Source organism: Lampris incognitus, chromosome 1, assembly GCF_029633865.1.
Source record: "Lampris incognitus isolate fLamInc1 chromosome 1, fLamInc1.hap2, whole genome shotgun sequence".
NCBI lineage: Eukaryota > Metazoa > Chordata > Actinopteri > Lampriformes > Lampridae > Lampris > Lampris incognitus.
The window spans coordinates 102,778,420-102,799,950 of NC_079211.1; the positions used below are offsets into that span (position 1 = coordinate 102,778,420).

Here is a 21,531-nt window from a genome sequence, read left to right on the forward strand (position 1 = left end):
ACACATCATCATCATACACATCATCACATGCAACATTGCATCAGGTTTTCACCTCTCTTAAGAATTACAGGAAATACCCACTCCCCTCTAAATATCTGGCAAAAGCTTGCTCGGCAGTTTTAGGATTTTTGCCGTTTGACCCTCTGGCCTTTGACATTTGGACTTTGATCTCATGCACTAACCAATCAAGGTAGTATCCAGAGTCCTTCAACAACGTATGGCCCCATTGCTTCTTCTCCATTGCAGATAGGGGCATCTTGGGTGGCTGGGGATTCTTGGAGCAATGGCCGCCCCATATCTCCTTCATACACGCTTTAAGCATGTTGACCATCAAGATGGTCTCCTTGAGTTTCTTATGAAGTGAAACATCATAAGGGTTCAAGTCATTCCGTTGGTCCTCAAGGACTTCCTCCAGGGCTTGAGCCATGAAGAGCAAGCTACACTGGACCGCTGACCCAGGTTTAGAGCCATTATTTGGGACATGGAGCTCTGGAAAGCCCGGCATCCAAGGAGGGAGATGCTTTCCATTGGCTTCATCCTGAGAAGAAAGGTGAAATGGGTGTTCACATAGAGAATCAGATTTGCCTTAAGGCCACATATTTGCAGATAAGTATTAATATATTTTGATCATTTTAATATGTAGAGGTGTTTTAATTACTAATGTCAGATGTTTAGGTATCTCCACATTAAGATGATGGGTTCTTGTCTGTGTGTTTTTTATGTTAAGCCTCCAACCAGGACAAATTTCTACCATGTGCAAACTTTCTTTGCTGCTACTGAACTTAAGCTTGAACTGAAGACATTGTTAATGCAGCACCAATATCAGTTATAACCACATTTCAAAAAAAATAGATTTTGAAAAAAGGAATTGATAGGATGGAAATTTTTGTCCCCTATGATAAAAATATATCCAACTATGCATTAAGAAATCTGCAGGAAAGATTACAGTGTCCTATCCTGCTTCAGATCTGCCAAGTATTAGATCAACTTGAAATGGTTATTCCATATTAATATTTTATAAAATCAAAGTGTAGCATTAATGATAACAAATGCATACAAACATACATAAACATAATAAAAACATAACAATAAACAATAATAAACATACGAATAATGATAACAATAAACATAATAATTATAATAATCAAATCATCATCAATACATTTATTGTGTGTTGTAGGCTAATTTTAAACCAAGTGATGAAAAAGGAAAATATCTTTCACACCACGACTGACAATATAATCTCTGTCCTCAGCTACATGGACTAAGTTGTTGGGTAAATCACGTTAAAAAAAAAACCCTTCTCAGAGTTCTTCATGACTCTGTCCTACACAGTTGCCCTCCTACACAATTCTCTACATATCCCCTTTCTCTTTGAAAGTCTCTGATCTGCTGTTTATGTAGTGATTTTTAGGGAAAAGGGATTCAGTTATTCCTCATATACAGAAGAGGACTCCATTCGGAGACTGTTAGAGCCTCGTGTCCCTCACAACCATTATACCTATACTTTATTATCAATGATAATTATAATGAATTATAAGTATAATGATAATTTATCATTATACTAATGTCAAAGTGATGTTGAAATATACTATTGTCACATCTGACCGAAAACTGAATCTGAACTCAGAATTTTAGAGAAAAGTTCAGCAGTGCCAGTGTGATTAAGGCTGTGGACCTACGGACATACGGTATACAATAAGACAAAGTGGAAGGAGACCTAAAGGATCAGGCTACTTACAAAGATGGTCAAGCTTTCTTTGACAAGGGTCTTAGTGAGGGCTACCAAGGGCTTTGGCCTGCAGCGTAACATTGTCAAAGGATGTTCCTTTGGCAGATGTACCCCATCCGAGCTATGCATCAGGATCATCACCCAGACAAAAATCCATCCTTTAAATCCTGTGGGAAAAAAACGTTTTATGACACAAATTAACAGTTCTCATGGTTGCCAATTCCACAATATTAGTTATCAGCTTCAACGGTCTAAAGAGTTGCTTTTGCCTCGGTTATCAATGGCTCCGAGATGTGCTCAGAAACCGAGTGACAGTCAGAAACAGATTCTGTTTTATCTGCAAAGTGAATTTTTACGCTCCAGGAATCTGATTTTGTGTAAGAACAAAACTCTGGACTCCTATGTATAATAGAAAAAAAATTGTAAATCTACATCTGAAATTTGTGCAGTTATTTCATATTGACAATAGAATCTGTGTAGCCTATATGAGAGGTGGTACGATAAGCTGACAGTAATAAAATAAACACCACAAAAGAGATCCACTATACAGTTCAGAAAATACCATGTTCCTGTAAAAAAAAAAAAAGAATATCAACCTGTACAGCCCATGACAGTTTCGGTCAAACTACTGGAGCAGTAAATGAAAAATAATAATACTGGATAGCACACTGCACCTGCATTGTCCTTCATCCTGAACATCAGCAGCACTTGAGTCCCTTGGTTTCAAATATGTTAAATCAATGCCAAAATCTTTATAGCAGTGATTAACCTGGTCCAAATCAAGAATAAATTCTTTATTTGCACAATCCTGTGAGTCGGTGTGACAAAGATCTGTGTGATGAACTTCCCTCATCGCTGACTAGCCCTTATCTTTTGGTGAGGAACATATCAGACAAACTAATCAAGGCTGTTTTTTTTCCTTCTAAAGGCATTGCATTTTTACTTGCATTTTGTTCTTTGCCATGTCCAACTAAGGAAAAGCCACAAACTGCCACTGAATTCTTACATCATCTTGGGATGACGTCTGTTAAAAAGCGTCGGTTTCATTATATGTCCTATAGTTAATGATAACTCTATTATCATGTAACTTGAACTCAATAAGACATCTTAAGGCTGAAAAATGTACAAATTTGATGCAAGATCAAACGACACTCATACGCTTTCTGTGTTTATTTTGAAAAATGTTGGGTTTTACATTTTAAACTAAAAAAATAAAATAAAATACAAATCTGGGCATAGCCTTGAATTAAGAGATCATTATTGGCCTCAATGTGTTGCCCAGGGATGAATTTACATATCGGTAGTTTGACTGGCAGACCACCACAACTGACTTGAAGCTTTATAGATTTAAGTTTGTCAGACGAGAGCCTATTTGACTCTTCTGCGTCCTATGATCGTTGATGTGCGTCAACTAGTGGTTTCATGATATGAATGTGAAGGTTCATTGGTACTGTCTCTGTCCTTTTACGCAAAGCAATACTTCCTGTGCGAAAACATCTGACGCCAACCACAGATTCCACAATAATGCTGTCACTTATTGGTGAGAGCCGTCTCACAACGGCCCTCAGTTTCACCTCAGTTTTACTCCTTTGACAGTGTGGGGTTTTTTTTTTTAGTTTTTTTTGCACTCGCCTCAAAAGGAGATGCTGTCCTAATTCTCATATTCCCATACTGTTAAATGTTACCAACAGTATTTGATCATTTTAATGGAGTAAAAAATCGCTGATGGATTGGTTACTCAAGTTTTTTTTCTTAGCAGCTGAGCTAAATTGATGATAATAATAATGAATTATATTATACTAAAACTATCAGTATCAAATATATTAATACTACAAGTATTACTACTTCTATAATACTACTGTTGTCTTCTACTACTGTTGGTGTGGCATGGTGGCCCAGTGGTTAGCACTATTGCCTCACAGTAAGAAGGTACTGGGTTCAAACCCCAGGCCATCCCAGGTCCTTACTGTGTGGAGTTTGCATGTTCTCCCCATGTCAGCATGGGTTTCCTCTGGGTGCTCCGGTTTCCTTCCATAATCAAAAAGACATGCATGTTAGGGTTAATACTCCTGTCTGTGCCCCAGACCAAGGCAATTAAAGAAGAACTGGAGTTGGTCCCCAGGTGCTGCAGCTGCCCACTGCTCCTATACAATAGAATGAGTTAAATGCAGAAAAATTTTTTTTGTTGTAACCTTAATGACAAAAATAAAGTGGCTTTCTTTCTTCTTCTAGCACTATTCATGCTGTTCATACTACCACTCTACTACTACAACTAGTTCTACAACACTACTATTTCTTCTACTGCTGTTATACAATATGACAACTACTACTGCTGCTCCTTCTAAAAGTACTAGTATTATTTGTACTATTACTACCACAATATATGCAAAACATAAAGGGATATCAAAACTGGCTCACTTTTACAGGTACTTACCTCTGCGCCATCTGTGAACCAGTGGCATCGCTCTCTCCTTCTTTCCCTCCCTCAAGGCATCTCCCTCCAAACTGGGCTGAGCTGAGTGGTTTCTGCAGGTTTTTCAATGGGCACCCCCGTTCTTCAATATTTCATCGATTTAAGCCCATGATATCTCGGGGGGTTTGATGGTTCTACCATCAAGCCCCCCCCCCCCCCCCCCAGTACTACTCCCTTGCTGTCCACCATTCAACTCTATGATGTTGTTAGCCCGTCACCAGGTTAGTTCTGTCACCGCTCATTTAGCTTTATCCAGATCCACCAGGATGCCGCCTCTGCTTGTTTGGTGATGTTGGCTACCAGTCGCTTCCCAGCCAGGCTTTCAATCCCAAGCAATCCAAGAGCTCTCCAAAGTGACTGCCCTGTAAAGCCCCTGCAGCTGACTTCCACTGGCAGATTCCAGGCTTTCCATCCAGTCCATTGTCTCTCGGGGATGAGGGCCTAATATTTCCTAGCTTCTACTACTATTACTATTACCACTATTTATATTCTTACTGCTACTGCTGCTACAACTACAACACTACTACTTCTACTACTATATTTTATACAATACAGCAACTACTACAACTGTTAGTTATACTACACTACTACTATTCGTACTCTTACTACTGCTACCTACTATTACTACTACTACTAATAATAATACTGCTACTACTACTAATAATAATACCTACTACTACTAACACTACCAATTACTACTACTGCTGCCTACTACTACTACTTTTAGCATTTGTGCTATTACAACTACAACTGTTAGTTTTACTACACTACTACTATTTGTAATATTGCAACAATAACTACTACTACTACTAGACTGCTTTTATTTGTCATTGCCTTATATGCATGTCTCATACATACAAGGGAACAAATTACATTTCACAAGGACCTCAGTGCCACATAAAAACAAATAACACACAATAAATATTAAGAATAAAAAGTGCATTTAAAAAAATTCTTCACAGACCTAAACATCACAAGCACACCTGATACGGACAATGAGTAAGACTGTCAAAAAGTCATTTTATGGAGGTCTTAGTGTTCAGGCTGTTGAGGAACCTCACAGCCCGGGGAATGAAACTTGCATAGTCTGGTGGAGGCAGCACAGATGCTCCAGTACCTCCTGCCAGAAAGTAGGAGGGTGAAGTGGATGTGGGAATGGTGGGTGGGGTCCTTCACGATGCTAAGAGCCTTCCGGGTGCACCGTGCGTCAAAGATGGCCTGGATGGATGGGAGAGCAGTTCCTATGATCTTTCCAGCTGTCTTCACTATCAGCTGTAGGGATTTGCAGTCGGAGGCCTTGCAGTTCCCATGCCAGACAGAGATACAGCTGGTCAGAATGCTCTCTATGGTGCCTCTAGAATGTAACGAGGATGTGTGGGGGAGACTCGCCTTCTTCAGACACCGCAGGAAGTGAAGACGTTGCTGGGCCTTCTTGGAGAGCACAGTGACATGTGAGGACCAGGAGAGGTCCTCTGTGATGTGAACTCCCAGGGACTTAACACTACTGACTCTCCACGTCCATACTATTGATGGTCAGAGGGGTATGGTGGGCGCTGGTCTTTCTAAAGTCAATAATGACCTTAGTTTTTCCTATATTTAGGGAGAGGTTGTTGTTTTTGCACCTCGTCGCCAGTTGATTCACCTCTGCTCTATGATTCATCGTTGTTGCTGATGAGACCTACCACTGTGGTATCAGCAAACTTTATAATGAGGTGGATGATGCTGTGCAGTCGTAAGTCAGCAGGGTGAACAAGAGCGGACTGAGCACACAGCCGGTGCTCAGTGTGATGGTCCTGGAGATGATCCTGCCAATTTGCACCGACTGTGGCCTCCCCATGAGGAAGTCCAGCACCCAGTTGCAGAGGGAGGTGTTAAGGCCCAGCTGGATCAGCTTTTCAATCAGGTGTTGTGGTAGGACTGTGTTAAAAACTGAACTGAAGTCAATGAACAACATCCTCACATAGATGTTCTTTCTCTCCTGGTGGGACAGGGCTGGATGAAGAGCAGAGGTTATGGCATCTTCTGTGGAGCAGTTCGCATGGTATGCAAACCGGAGAGGTCCAGAGTGGAGGGAGGCTGGACTTGGATGTGCTTCATGACCAGCCTCTCAAAGCACTTCATGATGATTGGAGTCAGTGCAATGGGGCAGTAGTCATTGTGGCAGGACACATGGCACTTATTTGGCACTGGTATGATGGTGATAGACTTGAAACACGTGGGGATAACTGCCTGGGACAGCGAGATGTAGACGATGTCAGCAAGTACATCTGCCAGCTGCTCAGTATAGTCTCTGATGGCTCAGCCTGCGATTCTGTCTGGACCCACAGCTTTGTGTGGGTTAACTCTGGAGAGGGTCTTTCTCACGTCATCTGCAGTCACCTGCAGAACCCGGTCATCCATCAGGGATGTAGTCTTCACCACTGGCACGTTGTTCAGTCTCATATCATGCGTAGAAGTCTTTCAGTGCACCTGGGAGGGTGGGGGCACTGCCACAGGTCTGAGGAGGCGGCTTGTAGCCAGTGAGGGCCTGGATGCCCATCCACAAGCACTCTGTGTCTCTGCTATCAGCGAAGTGGCTGTTGATTCTCTGTACATAGTCTTTTACTACTACGACTACCTACTACTACGAATAATAATAAGTGCTTGTGGAAAGTCTGTTTTTATTTCAGGTCCTATTCCAACAGTGGAGCAAGGTGTTTTGGCAGAATCCTCAGCCTGCACATGTGGCTCAGCTCCACCTGCAGAGCTCACAATCTTCTTTCAGCTTGTTCCATTTCTCAGGGGTCACCACAGTGGATTTTTGTCCTTCATACCTGTCTGACGCATCCCTCTCTCTCAGTCCAACCCTCCTCATGTCCTCTATCTGGTCTCTCCATCTTTTCCTTGGTCTCCCTCTTTTTGCCAGGTATTTCTAGGTCCAATACCTTCTTTCCTATATAGTCTATGCCTCCTCTCTTTACATGTCTTTACAAACAATCTCAATCTTGTCTCTCTCAACTTCTCATCCATTCCTCTGGTCTTGAACATAGCTCTCACTTCATTTCTCCTCCAGTCTTTTCTAGTCACTCCCAAGCAGGCCCGTAGCCAGAAACATATTTTTGGGGGGGGGGGTCGGGCAACACTGCCGAAAGCTACTGGTAAATAAAATTCCCACACTGTATATTATAGCCTAATACCCAACCGTACGGTAAATGTCAACGTATTAATGGCCCATAGATAATCATCAATGCATTAATAAATAAAAGTGGGTCTTACCTTATAAAAGCAGGTCCAATCGTCTTTTTTGTCTGCAAAAGATGTCCAGTACCTCTTCCGGCGTCGCCACAATGTCTCTGTGCTCCGAGAGCAATGTCAGTCCATTAAGCCGTCTTTCTGTCATTGTACTGCGCATCTTGTCCTTGATCCTCCCCAGTAGGGGAAAACTTCTCTCAACATGGGCACTGGTGACAGGAAGCGTGGTCAAAACGCGGAGAAGCTTGAAGATGCTTGGAAACAACTCACTGTTACAGGCATTTAATGCCTCAATGGCATTTTGTGGAACATAAGTTGCATCTTTCCATTTATCCCGCCAGGTGTCAATTTCTGACTTTACAACTTCCAGATGCGGTGACACTTCATCAGGATACAGGTTGGAGAGCGCTTGAGCTGAGCTGTCGTTCAGCATGCTGACCTTAGATGGCAGTAAGGAGCAGAGGTTGGAGATCACATTTCTGTGTTTGCTGAAGCGTTCCTTCATCTGTGATGAATAAAAGTCAAGCATGACTATGAAAAGCTTTTGCCGGTAGTGATTTTCACAGGCCTTCAATGGATCCTCATTGCAGTCCATGCCTCTTCGTGGTCGAAATTCAACCCCATACTTGGCTGCTTGGGGAGAGGTCTTTTGGAAAATCTGCCTGAACTCCATCTCAGAGTTAGCCCTCATCTCATCTACCTGCTTAATAACAGCATCAGCAGCTGAAACGCAACTCACCAAGTCACAATTTTCCTTCTGAAGGAAGATGGACAGGTGGTAGGTTTTTGCAAGCATCTTCTCACTCACATTCATGGACAGCATGAATTCTACATTGTCAATTGAATTAAGGAGCTGAGTGGCTTTGACAGATGTGTCTCCTGTGAAGGTTTCACTGATTTTCTGCAGGCTGGATCGCACAGGGTCTAAAAGCCCGTTGAATGTAAATATTGCGTCGTGGCGTTCGACCCATCTCGTTTCACACAACTTCGTCAGTCGCGTTTTCTTGCAGTCGGGTAAAAGACGCTCCGTCTCGTGTCGCAGACTGCATGCAGACCGCAAAGCCGAATCATGGAAAAAAGTGCAGATTTCCGAGACAATTCCAAAACAATTTCGCACCATTTGTACAGTGCAGCACTTGTTTAGGACCAAATTCAAACTGTGGCTAGCACAGTGCACATAAACTGCTTGCTTGTGCTTCTCTTTGATTTTAGCTTGGGCACCATTTAAACGGACACTCATGGCAGATGCGCCGTCGTATCCCTGGCCACGTAAAAACTGTAAATCAACGCCTGCATTTGTCAACTGACTTTCGATTGAATTGGCGATTGCCTCCCCGGTTAACTTCTCGATATCAACAAAGGACAAAAAATCCTCTCTGATGCTATATTGGCTGTCATGCTGGTTCACGTATCTGACACAGACAGAAAGCTGCTCCCGCCCTGAAACATCTTTCATTTCATCTGCCAACACAGCGAAACACTGCGCGGAGTTTACTTTCTGCACCAGTTTGTTTGTTATCACATCTCCAATTATGCTGATTATTTCATTTTGTACATCAGGACTGCAGTAGCTAGCGTTTGCTGCACATTTACTCAAGTGTTGTAACAGTACTGTGTCGCCAGATGTCGCCCTAAACCTGAGTAAAGCCCTGAAATTTCCGTCATTGTGAGTTGGCTCATTCAATGTCACTGGTCCTGAATCAATATCACCTCTCAGGGCGAGTTCTTGGCGACCGCAAAAAATCAACGTTGCAATGATGCTTTTGAGTTTTTCTCTGTTTTCTTGGGCTCGCTTTTTTCTCTCAGAATCTAGCCTCAGTGAAATTGTTTCCATTTTATTGTTGAGAACCATTTGGAAATTGTCCGCTTTAAAACTTGCATCCTTGTGATATGCCTTTTGTGCGTGGTCTTTGAACGTCTCTAAAGCATGTTTCCAGTCTGAGAAGTGGACATTAATTAGCTTGCCAGCTTTTCTGTGCCCTCCCTTGCCCACATGCTCGACTGCAAACGCAACACAGTGCTTACAAAAACAACCGTCGGACCTTGTTGAGTATACTAGCCAGCTAAACTGGTCAATCCAATGATGGTGGAAACGTAGTTTACCTCCTAGTTTTGTAGGGAATGTTTGTCCGATATTGGCCGTCCAGTCCAGTGAGTATATTTCTCTTCTCTGTTCGTCTGATATTTTCCCACCAATATAATCCACAAAGTCGTGTGAAAACGTTTCCGAGGTAGAGGACGGCGGGTCTGCTAACTCTGGCTCCGTTTCCGAGGAGGAGGGCAGCCGGTCTGCTAACACTTGCTCCGGGAAATCGGTAACGTTAGTGACCAGATCATCTGTAATGTTCTTTTTTTTCTTTTTTGAGTCGGGACACGTTGAAACAAAAAAATGACTGATTTTACGAATATTAACTTCACTGCTCTTGCCTGATTTACAGGCAGCTTTCGGCGGCTCCATTGCTTTTGAAAAGCAAACTATAGATCGACCATTTAGCTAGCATAACCAGTGGCAGGTTGCTTAGCTGACTCGTCAGACCCCTGAGCCAATCAAAAGCGTGCGATTTTATTTGTTTTACGAAACAGACCAATCAGATACATCATGTTTGGAAACAAATTAACTGACAGGTTTAACGCCTGTCAGTCACGATAGATGCAGTGTATGAGTAGGCTAGAGGGGCGGTGACAAATAATCAAAACGATAACTAAATAATTATTGGTGCCATTTCAGACGGGCCGTGGGGTTTCGGGGGGGGGGTCAGACACGAAAACCACCTACCTGGCTACGTGCCTGCTCCCAAGGACCATCTCAGCATGTTTATCTCTGCTACCTCATCGCCAACATTCTCCCCCATGGCCATTTAAGTCTGTTCCAATTGTTATGTTCCCTGTTTAAGGTCCAGGGGAAGTAAAAGAAAAAGTATCCCGCGGGAAATAAGAAAGGTGGGAGACGGAACCATGTGTAAAAACAAACAAGTTTATTAACAAAAACTAACCCTAAGCCAATATATATTGCTCTCTGGCTGCCAACAATGGCCCACTGGCACTGCCAAGGATGCTAAATCATGGGCCTTACAAGCCGAACACCATCGCTCAAAGAGATGGCCTTTTCCCCCGTGCAAAGTCAGTGTACATCTGATTTTGCCTTCTCCTGAGACCTCTGAAATGCTGTCGGTGCGCCTCTGGCACCACCTCATATGCCCGCAGAAGAGCATTTGTTCCATATACATGAGGCTATCTGCAGCAGAAAGTGAGGCACAAGCTTCCAGAGCTTTTCCAGATAATTTACACTGGAGCAATATCACCCACACATCCTGCGGCCAGCTTAATGCTGCGGCTATGCGCTCAAAAGCACCGAATTAAGTTTCAACTTCACTCCCACGGAACACAGGGACCAAAGGTATATTTTTGCTCACATCAAACGCACCGGTGGAGCTTGGCGTTGGCAACGGTAGAGCCTGAACCTGACTGCAACTCTGTCACATTTTGATAGCCGTCTCTGCCTCTAACTTCAATTCCAACTCCCTGCGAAGCTGAAATTCCCTCTCCCTTTCCAACTGGAGGCGAACAAGACGGGACTTAACTGCGCTTCCAGCTTAGAACCAGGAGTAGATAAATGCAAATCCAATGTCGCCATAGCTAAAAACAAACACCACCATACACGGGCTGAATGTAAATTAGCCTCCGCTACAGCCACTCGACCTGTCACTTTATTAACTCAATTTCAAAGTCACGCCCACCGGTGGCAAAATACAGCAAGCTGGAAATAAAGTATGATTAACCTAACAACAAACTTCTCCGGTACCTAGTTGTAACTTCCCCTACCGTCTTCTCAGAGCGTACCGGGCTTGGGGCGGCTTTAGAATGCTGAACTTCGGCGGCCTGAGCCCAGAACTGTCTACCCCTGCCAGGGAACTTTGTCCCCACCCAGAATTACCCCTAAAACAAGAAAGGCAAAACATTAAAAAAAAAGTGTCCGATGGAAAGACTGATCACAGCCCAGCTGGACGCTCACCTATTCTAATCAGGGAAGTCTTCTGAAACACCAAACCAAGGCTAAACAAATTACAATACTCACGGCGCCCGCCACCGGAGACAGTGGCACACAGCAACGATTTACACATGGAATCCCCTTCCGAACCCTGTTCAAAAAAAATAAATCCCGGAAGAGCCCCCAATTTTTACGTTCCCCGTTTAAGGTCCAGGCAGTGAGGGGCAGTAACAAAGAAAAAGCGTTCCGGGGGAATAAGAAAGGTGGGAGGCGGAACCAGGTTTAAAAACAAGTTTATTAACAAAAACTAACCTTAAGCGAATATATGTAGTGGGTCTGACTGTGGAAAAACATTCCCAATACGAGTTTCTTATATGCTCTCTTTCCGTGCCTTTTCCTAAGAAATCCCAAAACAAAAAGACAAAGTCAAGCCAGCGGAAAGTGCATTTCACAATAAAATGCTCGCTACCTCCGCTTTGATACATCCACGCGATTTCCCAGAGAATGGTGTCCGCTCAATGTGAAAACCCAAATGAAACAATTTACAACATTTTATAAAGGACATACTAACACATTAACAGTGAACACAGGAACCCTGAAAACAAAAACGCTAGCTTGTGTCTTTCAGAATAAAAGCCTGTGTTTAACCCCATAAAACAGCCCCCGAAATATACCATGCCCTGTTCATAATGCAGCGCAACATCACATTAGTCATTTAACCAACGCTTTTACCAAAGCGACTTACAATAAGTGCATTTAACGTAGGAAATCAGGAGAACTACTAGTCAGAGGTCATAAGTGCATCCAAGAGCAAAACCAGTGCTAAAGTAAAAGTGCAAGATTTTTTTTTTAAATGAGTGAATACAATAAGTACTAAGAACAAGTAAGGTGAGTAGTTCTTAAAGAGGTGAGTTTTCAACCTGCGCTGATAGATGGGCAGCGACTCCGCTGTCCTGACATCAGTGGGGAGTTCATTCCACCACTGTGGGGCCAGGACAGAAAAGAGCCGTGACCGAGTCGATCGGCAGCAAGGGCCTCTGAGCGACGGGGCAACCAGGCGTCCCGAGGCAGCGGAGCGAAGTGGTTGGGCGGGGGTGTAGGGCTTGACCATGGCCTGAAGATAGGAATGAGCCGTTCCTTTCACTGCCCTGTAGGCTAGCACCAGAGTCTTAAACTGGATGCGAGCAGCTACTGGGAGAAGTCATCAGGGAGAAGGGAGGAAATAGGAGCAGGTGGGGGTTGAAGAAGTTTAGAGAAGGTTTCAAAGAGTTTCTTAGGATTAGAGGCAGATGATAGGATTTTAGAGCGATAGAAGGCAGCCTTAGCAGCAGAAAGGGAGGAGGAGAAAGTGGAAAGAAGAGACTGGAATTGAGAAGGTCCTCTGGGAGTTTGCCTTTTCTCCATTTGCGCTCTGCCATTTTCAGGCTCCGTCTGTCAGTATGTACTGAGTCAGACAGCCAAGGGGCAGGTGGAGTTGGATGTGCAGACCTGGAGGTGAGGGGACAGAGATTGTCAGAGAAGAGGAGAGGGTAGAGAGAAGATGATCAGTAGCAGTGTCAGGGGGTAGGAGAGAGAAAGACTCAGTTGTAGGGAAGATAGAGGTAACAGAGAAGAAAGATCAGTGGCAGAGAGAGAGCAGAGGTGTCTACAGGTGGAAACCATGTGGGTAGGGGAAGGGGCTGAAGAGAGGGAGAGAGAGAGTAGGACATGAAAGTGGTCAGAGAGCTAGAGGGGAATAACAGAGAAATTGAAAATAGGACAGTCTAGTAAAGATAAGGTCCAGCTGGTTGCCGGCCTTGTGGGTAGAAGAGGGTGAGAGTCAAAGGAGGAGAGGAAAGAGAGAAGGGGATCTAGCGTGTTAGTGTGGATGTTGAAGTCACCGAGGAGGATAAGTGCAGAGTCATCAACAGGGAAGTGCGAGACAAGTGTGTCAAGCTCCTCCAGAAACTAACCAAGGGGGCCTGGTGGGTGGTACACAACCATGGTGGTGAGTTTGACTGGATAAGATATAGTAACAGCATGAAATTCGAAAGAGGGCAGAGACAACTGTGGAATAGAAACTAGAGTATTTCCATTTCAGGGAGATTAGCAGGCCATTGCCACCACCATACCTCCCAGCTCTGGGAGTGTGAGAAAAAGAGTACATATCAGACAGAGCTGCGGGTGTGGTAGTGTTTGCTGGCATGATCCAGGTCTCAGAGCAAGAAAGTTGAGGGAGAGCAAGGATGCGTAGCCCGAGATAAACTCAGCTTTCGGCACCACAGACTGGCAATTCCGACTGCTGTGTGCCGACAAGGTGCATGGTGGATGCTGTACAGAACATTGACACTGGTCAGACATTGGACAGTGGAGGGGCCAAACTTTTTGCAATGGACACGGGTAAAGGTGACATTGTGAAACCCTACTATGTGTATGTCAGTGTAAATGGTACAAGGGTGAAAATGGAGGTAGACACCGGCGCAGCCGTGTCAGTGAGATATGAAACTCTACTTAAACGCAGGTTTAAAGATGTGAAACTTAGTCCTGCAAATTGTGTGCTGAAAACCTACGGTGAGGAATCATTGCCATTGATAGGAAAATTCACAGCAAAGGTGAAATGCAAGGAACGCTTAGAAAAGCTAGAACTACTAGTCGTGAAAGGAAGAGGTCCTGCATTAATAGGCAGAGACTGGATAAGTCAATTAAAGCTAGACTGGTCAAGAGTCAACAGAGTGGCTCCTGATACAGTGGATGATGTGTGTGCCAGACATGCATCAGTGTTCAAACCTGAGCTAGGCAAGTTAAAAGGTATTGAAGCCAGACTACATGTAGTTCCAGATGCAGTGCCCAAGTTCTGTAAGCCTAGAAACGTGCCTTATGCATCAAGAGAAGCCATAGAGAGAGAACTGGCAAAATTGGAAGCTGAAGATGTCATCTCACCCATTAATTACAGTGAGTGGGCAGCTCCAATAGTTTGTGTGCCTAAAAAGGATGATAGTGTGAGAATATGTGGAGACTACAAGGTCACCATCAATCCATGGTTGAATGTGGAACAGTATCCACTACCCAAAACCCAAGATTTATTTGCTAAACTAGCAGGAGGTCAGCAGTTTACCAAATTAGACTTGTCGCAGGTGTAACAGAGTTGAAAATGACCTCACTCAGATAAAGTGAATTCTCCCAAAATTTGTATTTTAACATGTTATTGTAATCCAATGCTTTTTGATGGTTTGTGTAAACCCCAGATGTTGTACCGCATTCACCAAGGTTAAATATGAGGCTGCGCGACTGTTTGTCTATTTACTCTCACTCTGACACATTTTGGGCATTTGCGCGATCCGTACCGTAGAGCTAGACTATTTCCGCTGGAGACTTGTATGCAGTCGCGTTGCAGCAGAAATCTCATGGATTGTTGTTTTATTTGTGAATGCAGGCAATACAAGCCACTGTTAGGAACCCCTGGTCTGAATCTCTATCACGAACACCTGCATAAGTGAGGGTCGTTACACTGGTGCCGTGACTTCTTCTGGGTCAACTGGATCAGCTCCACAAGCAAATCGCCGAAGGTGCTGCGCTGCGCTGTCTTCCTGGAATGTGCAGCGTGATTTTTCTGGTGATTCCGTATATGACCGCTAGGGGACACTAACACTGCATTTAAAATATATCCATGGTAGTTTTAATACAAGGAAGTGTAACTACACTGTACATTGTCTAGCCATCTCTCTTTAATTTCAGTGTACTATATTGCTATATTTAGAAATATTTTTCTCACATCACACTACAGTTTAGTGTTCAGTATTTTTCAGGTGGTGTGACAGTAATTTTCTACATGTCATTTATATTTTTATTATTATTTCTAATTTTATGTTTCTAAAGGTATCATGGCTGAGGGAAATAACAGTCAGGTCAATGGGTTTAAAGGCTTCTCCGTGAATAGGGGCAGGGGTGCTCATTTTAATGGTCTGAATGCTAACACATTGTCTAGTGGGTATGGAAGTGAGAGTGCAGGTGGTCTTCAAGAACATGTTAGTGATGTTTGGGACAGGGGGCATAGTGTGAGCCCGGGCTGGTCTCCTAGTGAACAGTTTTTGAGGGTGGATGCACAGACTTCTACTCCGGTGAATGATAGCATTGCCATGCAACACCTGACTGATATGGTAGGCCAACTGGGAGAGCAAATAGGTAACTCCATTGCAGCTAGACTTTTCTCTTCTGGACTTACTGATCGTACTAATACACATGATACACCTTTGACTGACAAACCAACGACTGTTCTGACTTCAGGCCCTACACAACAAAACACAACGCCAGTAGTAGTTCATGTCAAGACTGAACGTGAACCTGTGACTTTTAGGGGAAATAGTTCTGACAAGTACTCTGTTCAGGAATGGATAGCCATGACAAAAGCTCACCTTAGGAAACAGTGTTACACAACAGCTGAACAGGCGGATGAGATACAAGGAAGGCTTTTAGGAAAGGCAAGAGACGTGGTCAAAGTAGCTCTGAGGAGTGATGACACACTTTTTTTTTTGAAAATTTATTTCTGATTTTCCCCTTTTTTCTCCCAATTTAGTGGCCAATTGATCCCTATTTTAATTCAAACACCCACCCTCGTATTGCATGCGTTCGCCAACTGCATCTCTCCGGCCGGCAGTCTCGAAGGAAAGCGCCTCCCCACTTTCGTGACAAGGCGAATCCAAGCCGAACCACTGTTTTTCCGACACACACAGAGACGCATTCACATGACGAACACAAGCCGACTCCGCCCCCCTCCCGAAGACAGCGTTGCCAATGATTGCTGCTTCATCGAGTCCGGCCATAGTCGGATCTGACGAGACCGGGGCGCGAACCCCAGTCCCCAGTGGGCAACTGCATCGACACCAAGCCGACGCTTAGACCGCTACGCCACCGCGGACCCTGAGTGATGACACACTTGATGTGAAGCAGAACCCAGATCTCATGTATGACATTCTAAAGCGATATTTCAGTCAGTCTTCATCATCATTTCCGTTGCAAGATTTTTACACCCCCCTTCCCAATCCAAAAGAAAATCCAGTCGACTACTGGATCAGACTAAACAAAGCAGCAGACACAGCTGATGAGGGACTGCACCGTCAGGGTAGGAGAATGGAGAACATAAGTGGAGAGGTGGCACAAATGTTTGCGAAGCACTGCCCTGATCCGCAGCTTTCCTCAATTTTGAAATGCATGCCTGTCAGTGAGTGGACCTCTAAAGACATCCAGCTCAGGATAGATGAATATCAAAGGGAATGGGGTGCATCTGCAACATCTTAGTGTCCCACAGCTGAAAAGTCACCCTGCAGCTGTGTTCGACAATGATTCAAACACCTGCGCTCACTCTGATTCTCATCGGATGGACCCCCAGTCAACTTGTCCACCATGTTCTCATGCCACGTCTTTGTTTCATACTCCCAGCTCATGCTCAGACTCTGCATGTGTCCAGCAGAACATCCAGCGACCACAGCGCATCCCGCCACCACAGCATGTCCGGCTGCCACTGCATGTCCAGCGCCCACAGCACGTCCCGCCACCACAGAATGCTCAGCAGCCTGATGATGAGGTCCTTGGCCACATGATGAGCATGCTTGAGAGAGTCTTGGCCAGGGTGGAGCCACGCAATCCTGAGCGTAGTCAGAAACGCCCCAGCCCTTTCAGCTCACCGCCATGTAGAGTTTGTAGAGATGTTAATCACTCCACTTTGTTTCACTGCAAATCTGACCATCTCTGTTTCAAGTGTCTGGCCCCTGGTCACTCAAGGCAGCACTGTCCAAACAATGCCCCGCCCCAACTCAGCCCAGCTTCGGGAAACTAGCTGACCTGTATTCAGAAGGAGGCAATACAGGTCATAAAGAATCCTCCCACTCGCTAGACACCGATATTTTTGATTCAACTTTTAATTTTGTCAATTTTTCTCAATTTCAGTCAACAAACATTGTGTATCAAAACACTCAGACTGTGGGTGGCAGTGACAGCTTATTTTACATACCAGTGAAGGTGGGCGGCAAAGTGACTCTTGGGGGTATGCTAGATAGTGGCTCAATGGCATGTACAGTCAGTGATACTGCTATGCGTAACCTGCTCTCTGTTGAGGCAGTGTGTGAAGCAGAGAGATTCTCCACCGATGTGACTCTCATTGGTGTCGGTGGTTGACGAGTGCACCCGAAGTCAGCCTTTTACATTAACATGGAAGTTAATGACTGCAAAATGATTGTGCCGACGATTGTAGTTGAAGGACAACATGATGACCTAATTATTGGAACCAATGTGATCAAACACATACTGTGTGAGTCAAAGAAGTGTAGTACGTACTGGACAGCAGTTTCTGCACCGTCCTCTACCGACACTGAAACCAAACATTTTCTCTCCATGCTAGCTGGCTTGCATAGATGGGGCGCTGGTGAAATGCCTGACAAGATAGACACAGTACGTTGCAACTCGGCCACTTGCTTTCAACCCGGCTGTGAATACCTTCTATGGGGAAAGCTGCCAAAACTCACACGTGTCTCCTAGTAGTGCGGTGATGACAGAGCCTACGTCAGCACGGTCTGCACCCAAAGGACTGATGGTCACCAGAGTTGTCACACCCCTGTGGGCAGATGGATGGGTTACCTTGAAAGTGATGAATGTCTCTGAAAAGCCTTTGTTTTTGAGACGTAACGCTAAACTTGCTGACCTGGTGCCCTGTGTCGCTTTGGAAGATTTAGACCTAGTCAGTGGTCATCAGAGCGCTTCCACCGTGCCTGCTACTCCTGTCTGTCCTGATGCAAGATGTGCTGGGGAGAATCTAGAGTCCATTGGCCTGAGTGAGCTGGACATCAGCCTGTGTGATGCGTCATCGGACTGTAAAGACAAGTTGTCCAAACTTATTGTTCGCTACCAGGATGTCTTCTCACGCAATCACCTTGACTGCGGCAAAGCAGAAGAGTTTGTCCACAGAATCCACTTGATTGACCAAAAGCCATTCAGACGTGTGCCACCGAGCCAGGATCAATAACTACGTCAGGTCTTAAGTGAAATGGAAGAAAAAGAGATCATTCGAAAGTCAACAAGCGAGTATGCCTCACCATTAGTCCTTATCTGGAAGAAGAATGGTGATTTGCGTGTGTGTACTGACTTCAGGTGGCTGAACAAGAGGACTTTGAAGGACGCTCACCCTCTGCCACATCAGGCCGATTGCTTGGCAGCACTTGGTGGCAATTCACTGTTCAGCACAATGGACTTGACTTCAGGATTTTATAACATGCCCTTACATGAGGATGACAGAAAGTATTCAGCGTTCACTACACCTATGGGGCTTTACGAATACAACAGGCTGCCACAGGGGCTCTGTAACAGTCCAGCGAGTTTCATGAGAATGATGACTTCCATTTTTGGTGATCAAAATTATCTAAGTCTGTTATGCTATTTAGATGATATTTTGATTTTTGCTCCTGATGAAAGTTCTGCCCTTGCACGTCTTGAAATGGTGTTCAAAAGACTCCGTGCCCACAACTTGAAATTGGCACCTAAGAAATGCTACTTTTTGAGGAAGTCTGTCAAATTCCTTGGCCATATTGTTGACAAGCATGGAGTTTCGACTGACCCAGGCAAAGTTGAGAGCATAAGCAGTATGACTGTGACTGACTTGATGGAAGCGGATGGAGTGACACCATCTGAGAAACATGTGCAATCTTTTCTTGGCATGCTAAATTTTTATCAGCACTTCATCCCAGGATACTCAGCCCTTGCGAAGCCCCTGTTCTCACTGATGGCTGGTCAGAAACAGAAGAAAAGCCGAAAACCTAGGTGTGCTGTAGTGAGCCGCAAACTAAAGTCAACCGACTGGACTACTGACCATGATAGGGCATTTGCTGAACTCAAACAGGCCCTCATAGATTCCGTCGTTTTGGCCCACCCAGACTTTAGTCAACCGTTTTTGCTGTCTACAGACGCCTCGTTGGATGGCCTTGGGGCCGTTTTATCTCAAGTGCGTGAAGGGGACTCAGTGGCTAGACCAATTGCATTTGCTAGCAAGTCCTTAACTCGGTCACAGAAGAACTATCCAGCCCATCGATTAGAGTTTCTTGCACTGAAGTGGTCAGTTTGTGACAAGTTTAGTCACTGGTTGAAAGGCCACGACTTTACTGTGTGGACTGACAATAATCCATTGACTCATATTATGACTAAACCTAAACTTGACTGTTGTGAGCAGCGATGGGTGTCAAAATTAGCCAGTTACAATTTTGACATCAAATATGTGCCAGGCCCAAGAAATATTGTTGCTGACGCTCTCAGCCGTGTCCCTTTTTGCAAAAGTGTCGGTCGCAGACTGGTCAGTGAACCATTTCATGACCTCGCCAGAGAAGCTGCTGTTTTGTCTGACACAGCTATTCAACAGACCTTCAGAGAGTCAACCAACCAGTCTGTAATGGCAGAGAAGCAAACACGTCTTGTAGCCACAAATACCCAGTCCCTTCCTATGTCAGCTCAGTCTTTATCCACACAGGAAGTCTCTGCTGTTATCCAGTCACACACTGAATGGGCTTCTGGAGCAAGGGCGCGTGCGACAGCCCTTGTGCGTCACCTACCCCAGCTCATTCCTGACGGTTTGCCCAGCCTGCCTGCCTTTACTGCTGGAGATCTCCGTGATGCACAATCTAGAGATTGTGCGTTGTCTCGCATTCGTTTTTTTGTGGAGACCATCCAGACTGGAAAGAGCACAGGAGTCGAGTCAAGTCCTGAGGCTGCTGAAACACTGGGAAAAGTTTGTTCTGAGTGATGACGTCTTGTACAGAGTGTCACGTGATCAAATTTCAAAGACAAGACGCCATCAGTTTGTTGTTCCCGATTGTCTGAAGACTAAAGTCTTGAAAGGAGTGCATGACAGTGCAGGTCATCAAGGTCAGTCAAGAACCCTGAGCATTGCCAGACAGAGATTTTTTTGGCTGCACATGGACAGAGATGTGAGAGAATACGTTCGTCATTGTCAGCGTTGTATAGTGAGCAAAATGGCCGAGCCTGTAGGAAGAGCTCCTCTTGAAAGTATTGTCACCTCCAGACCACTGCAACTTGTATGCATTGATTTCTGGTCAGCTGAAGATTCGCACAACAAATCTGTGGATGTTTTAGTAATGACCGACCATTTTACCAGACTGGCTCAGGCCTTTGCCTGCAGGGATCAATCAGCCAAACAAGTAGCGAAAGTCCTCTGGGAGAAGTATTTCTGCGTCTATGGATTCCCTGAGAGGATCCACAGTGACCAGGGTCCAAGCTTTGAAAGCGAGTTGATCGCTGAACTTCTACAGTTATCTGGTGTGCGAAATTCCCATACTACTCCATACCACCCGATGGGAAATGGCAGCGTCGAACGTTTTAATCGAACGCTGGGCGATATGATCAGAGCTCTTCCCTCAGAATCAAAGCAAGACTGGCCCAGACGTTTACAAACTCTCACATTCATGTACAATTGCACTGCCCATGAGACAACAGGATATGCACCATTTTACCTGATGTTTGGAAGGGTGCCCCGTCTTCCAGTAGATATCCTGTTTGGAAACATCTTGACTGACCCTGATGTGACCGACTTTGGCAGATATGTCACAAAGCTGTCTGAGGACCTTAAGGAAGCCATGCTAATTGCTCAAGAGCATGTGACAAAGGAACAGAACAGACAGGCAAGACTGTATAACAGGAAAGCGAAAGGATCGACAATTGAAATTGGAGACCGAGTGCTTGTGGCTAATAAGAAAGAGAGAGGAAAGAGAAAAGTTGCTGACCGATGGGAGTCTATTGTTTACACTGTGACTGAGCTGAATCCCCAAACGCACACATATAAGATACAGGACACTGTCACAGGGCCTGAGCGGATTGTCCATCATAATCTACTTATGCTGGTGAATTTTCTTCCTATTCAAGATGTGCCACAGTCTTCTCAGTCTGGTCTCTCAATGTCCTCCATCCAGTCCTCCGTCTCTGTCCATTCCATGGCCTCAGGTCAAGCTACGTCAGAGCACACTCAGACTCAAGTGTCCGTTCAGCAGGATGAGACTCAATGTGGAGTTGATGATGTGCACAGTCTTGTGAGCGTCCCTGAACCTGAAAATTACTCAGATATCCTGCCTGCGTCTG

At 44.8% G+C, this 21,531-nt stretch overlaps 1 protein-coding gene across 1 annotated transcript; it reads right to left on the minus strand.

Annotated features, from left to right (window-relative positions):
* Positions 1-22: 22 nt before the first annotated feature.
* On the minus strand, positions 23-2,422 carry LOC130111405 (uncharacterized). The gene is made up of 3 exons (XM_056278589.1): positions 2,407-2,422; positions 1,742-1,899; positions 23-538 (listed from the first exon to the last, which is right to left on the minus strand). Exons 1-3 carry the CDS (start codon positions 2,420-2,422, stop codon positions 65-67), a joined length of 648 nt encoding a protein of 215 aa, XP_056134564.1. The 3' UTR covers positions 23-64.
* Positions 2,423-21,531: the final 19,109 nt, after the last annotated feature.

What these genes read in the sequence shown, in the direction of transcription:
- LOC130111405 (XM_056278589.1), bottom strand. An exon ending in AAGAAAGCTTGACCATCTTT is followed by an intron (nt 539 to 1,741) that starts GTAAGTAGCCTG and finishes CTTTCTTCTCAG; the next exon opens with GATGAAGCCAATGGAAAGCA.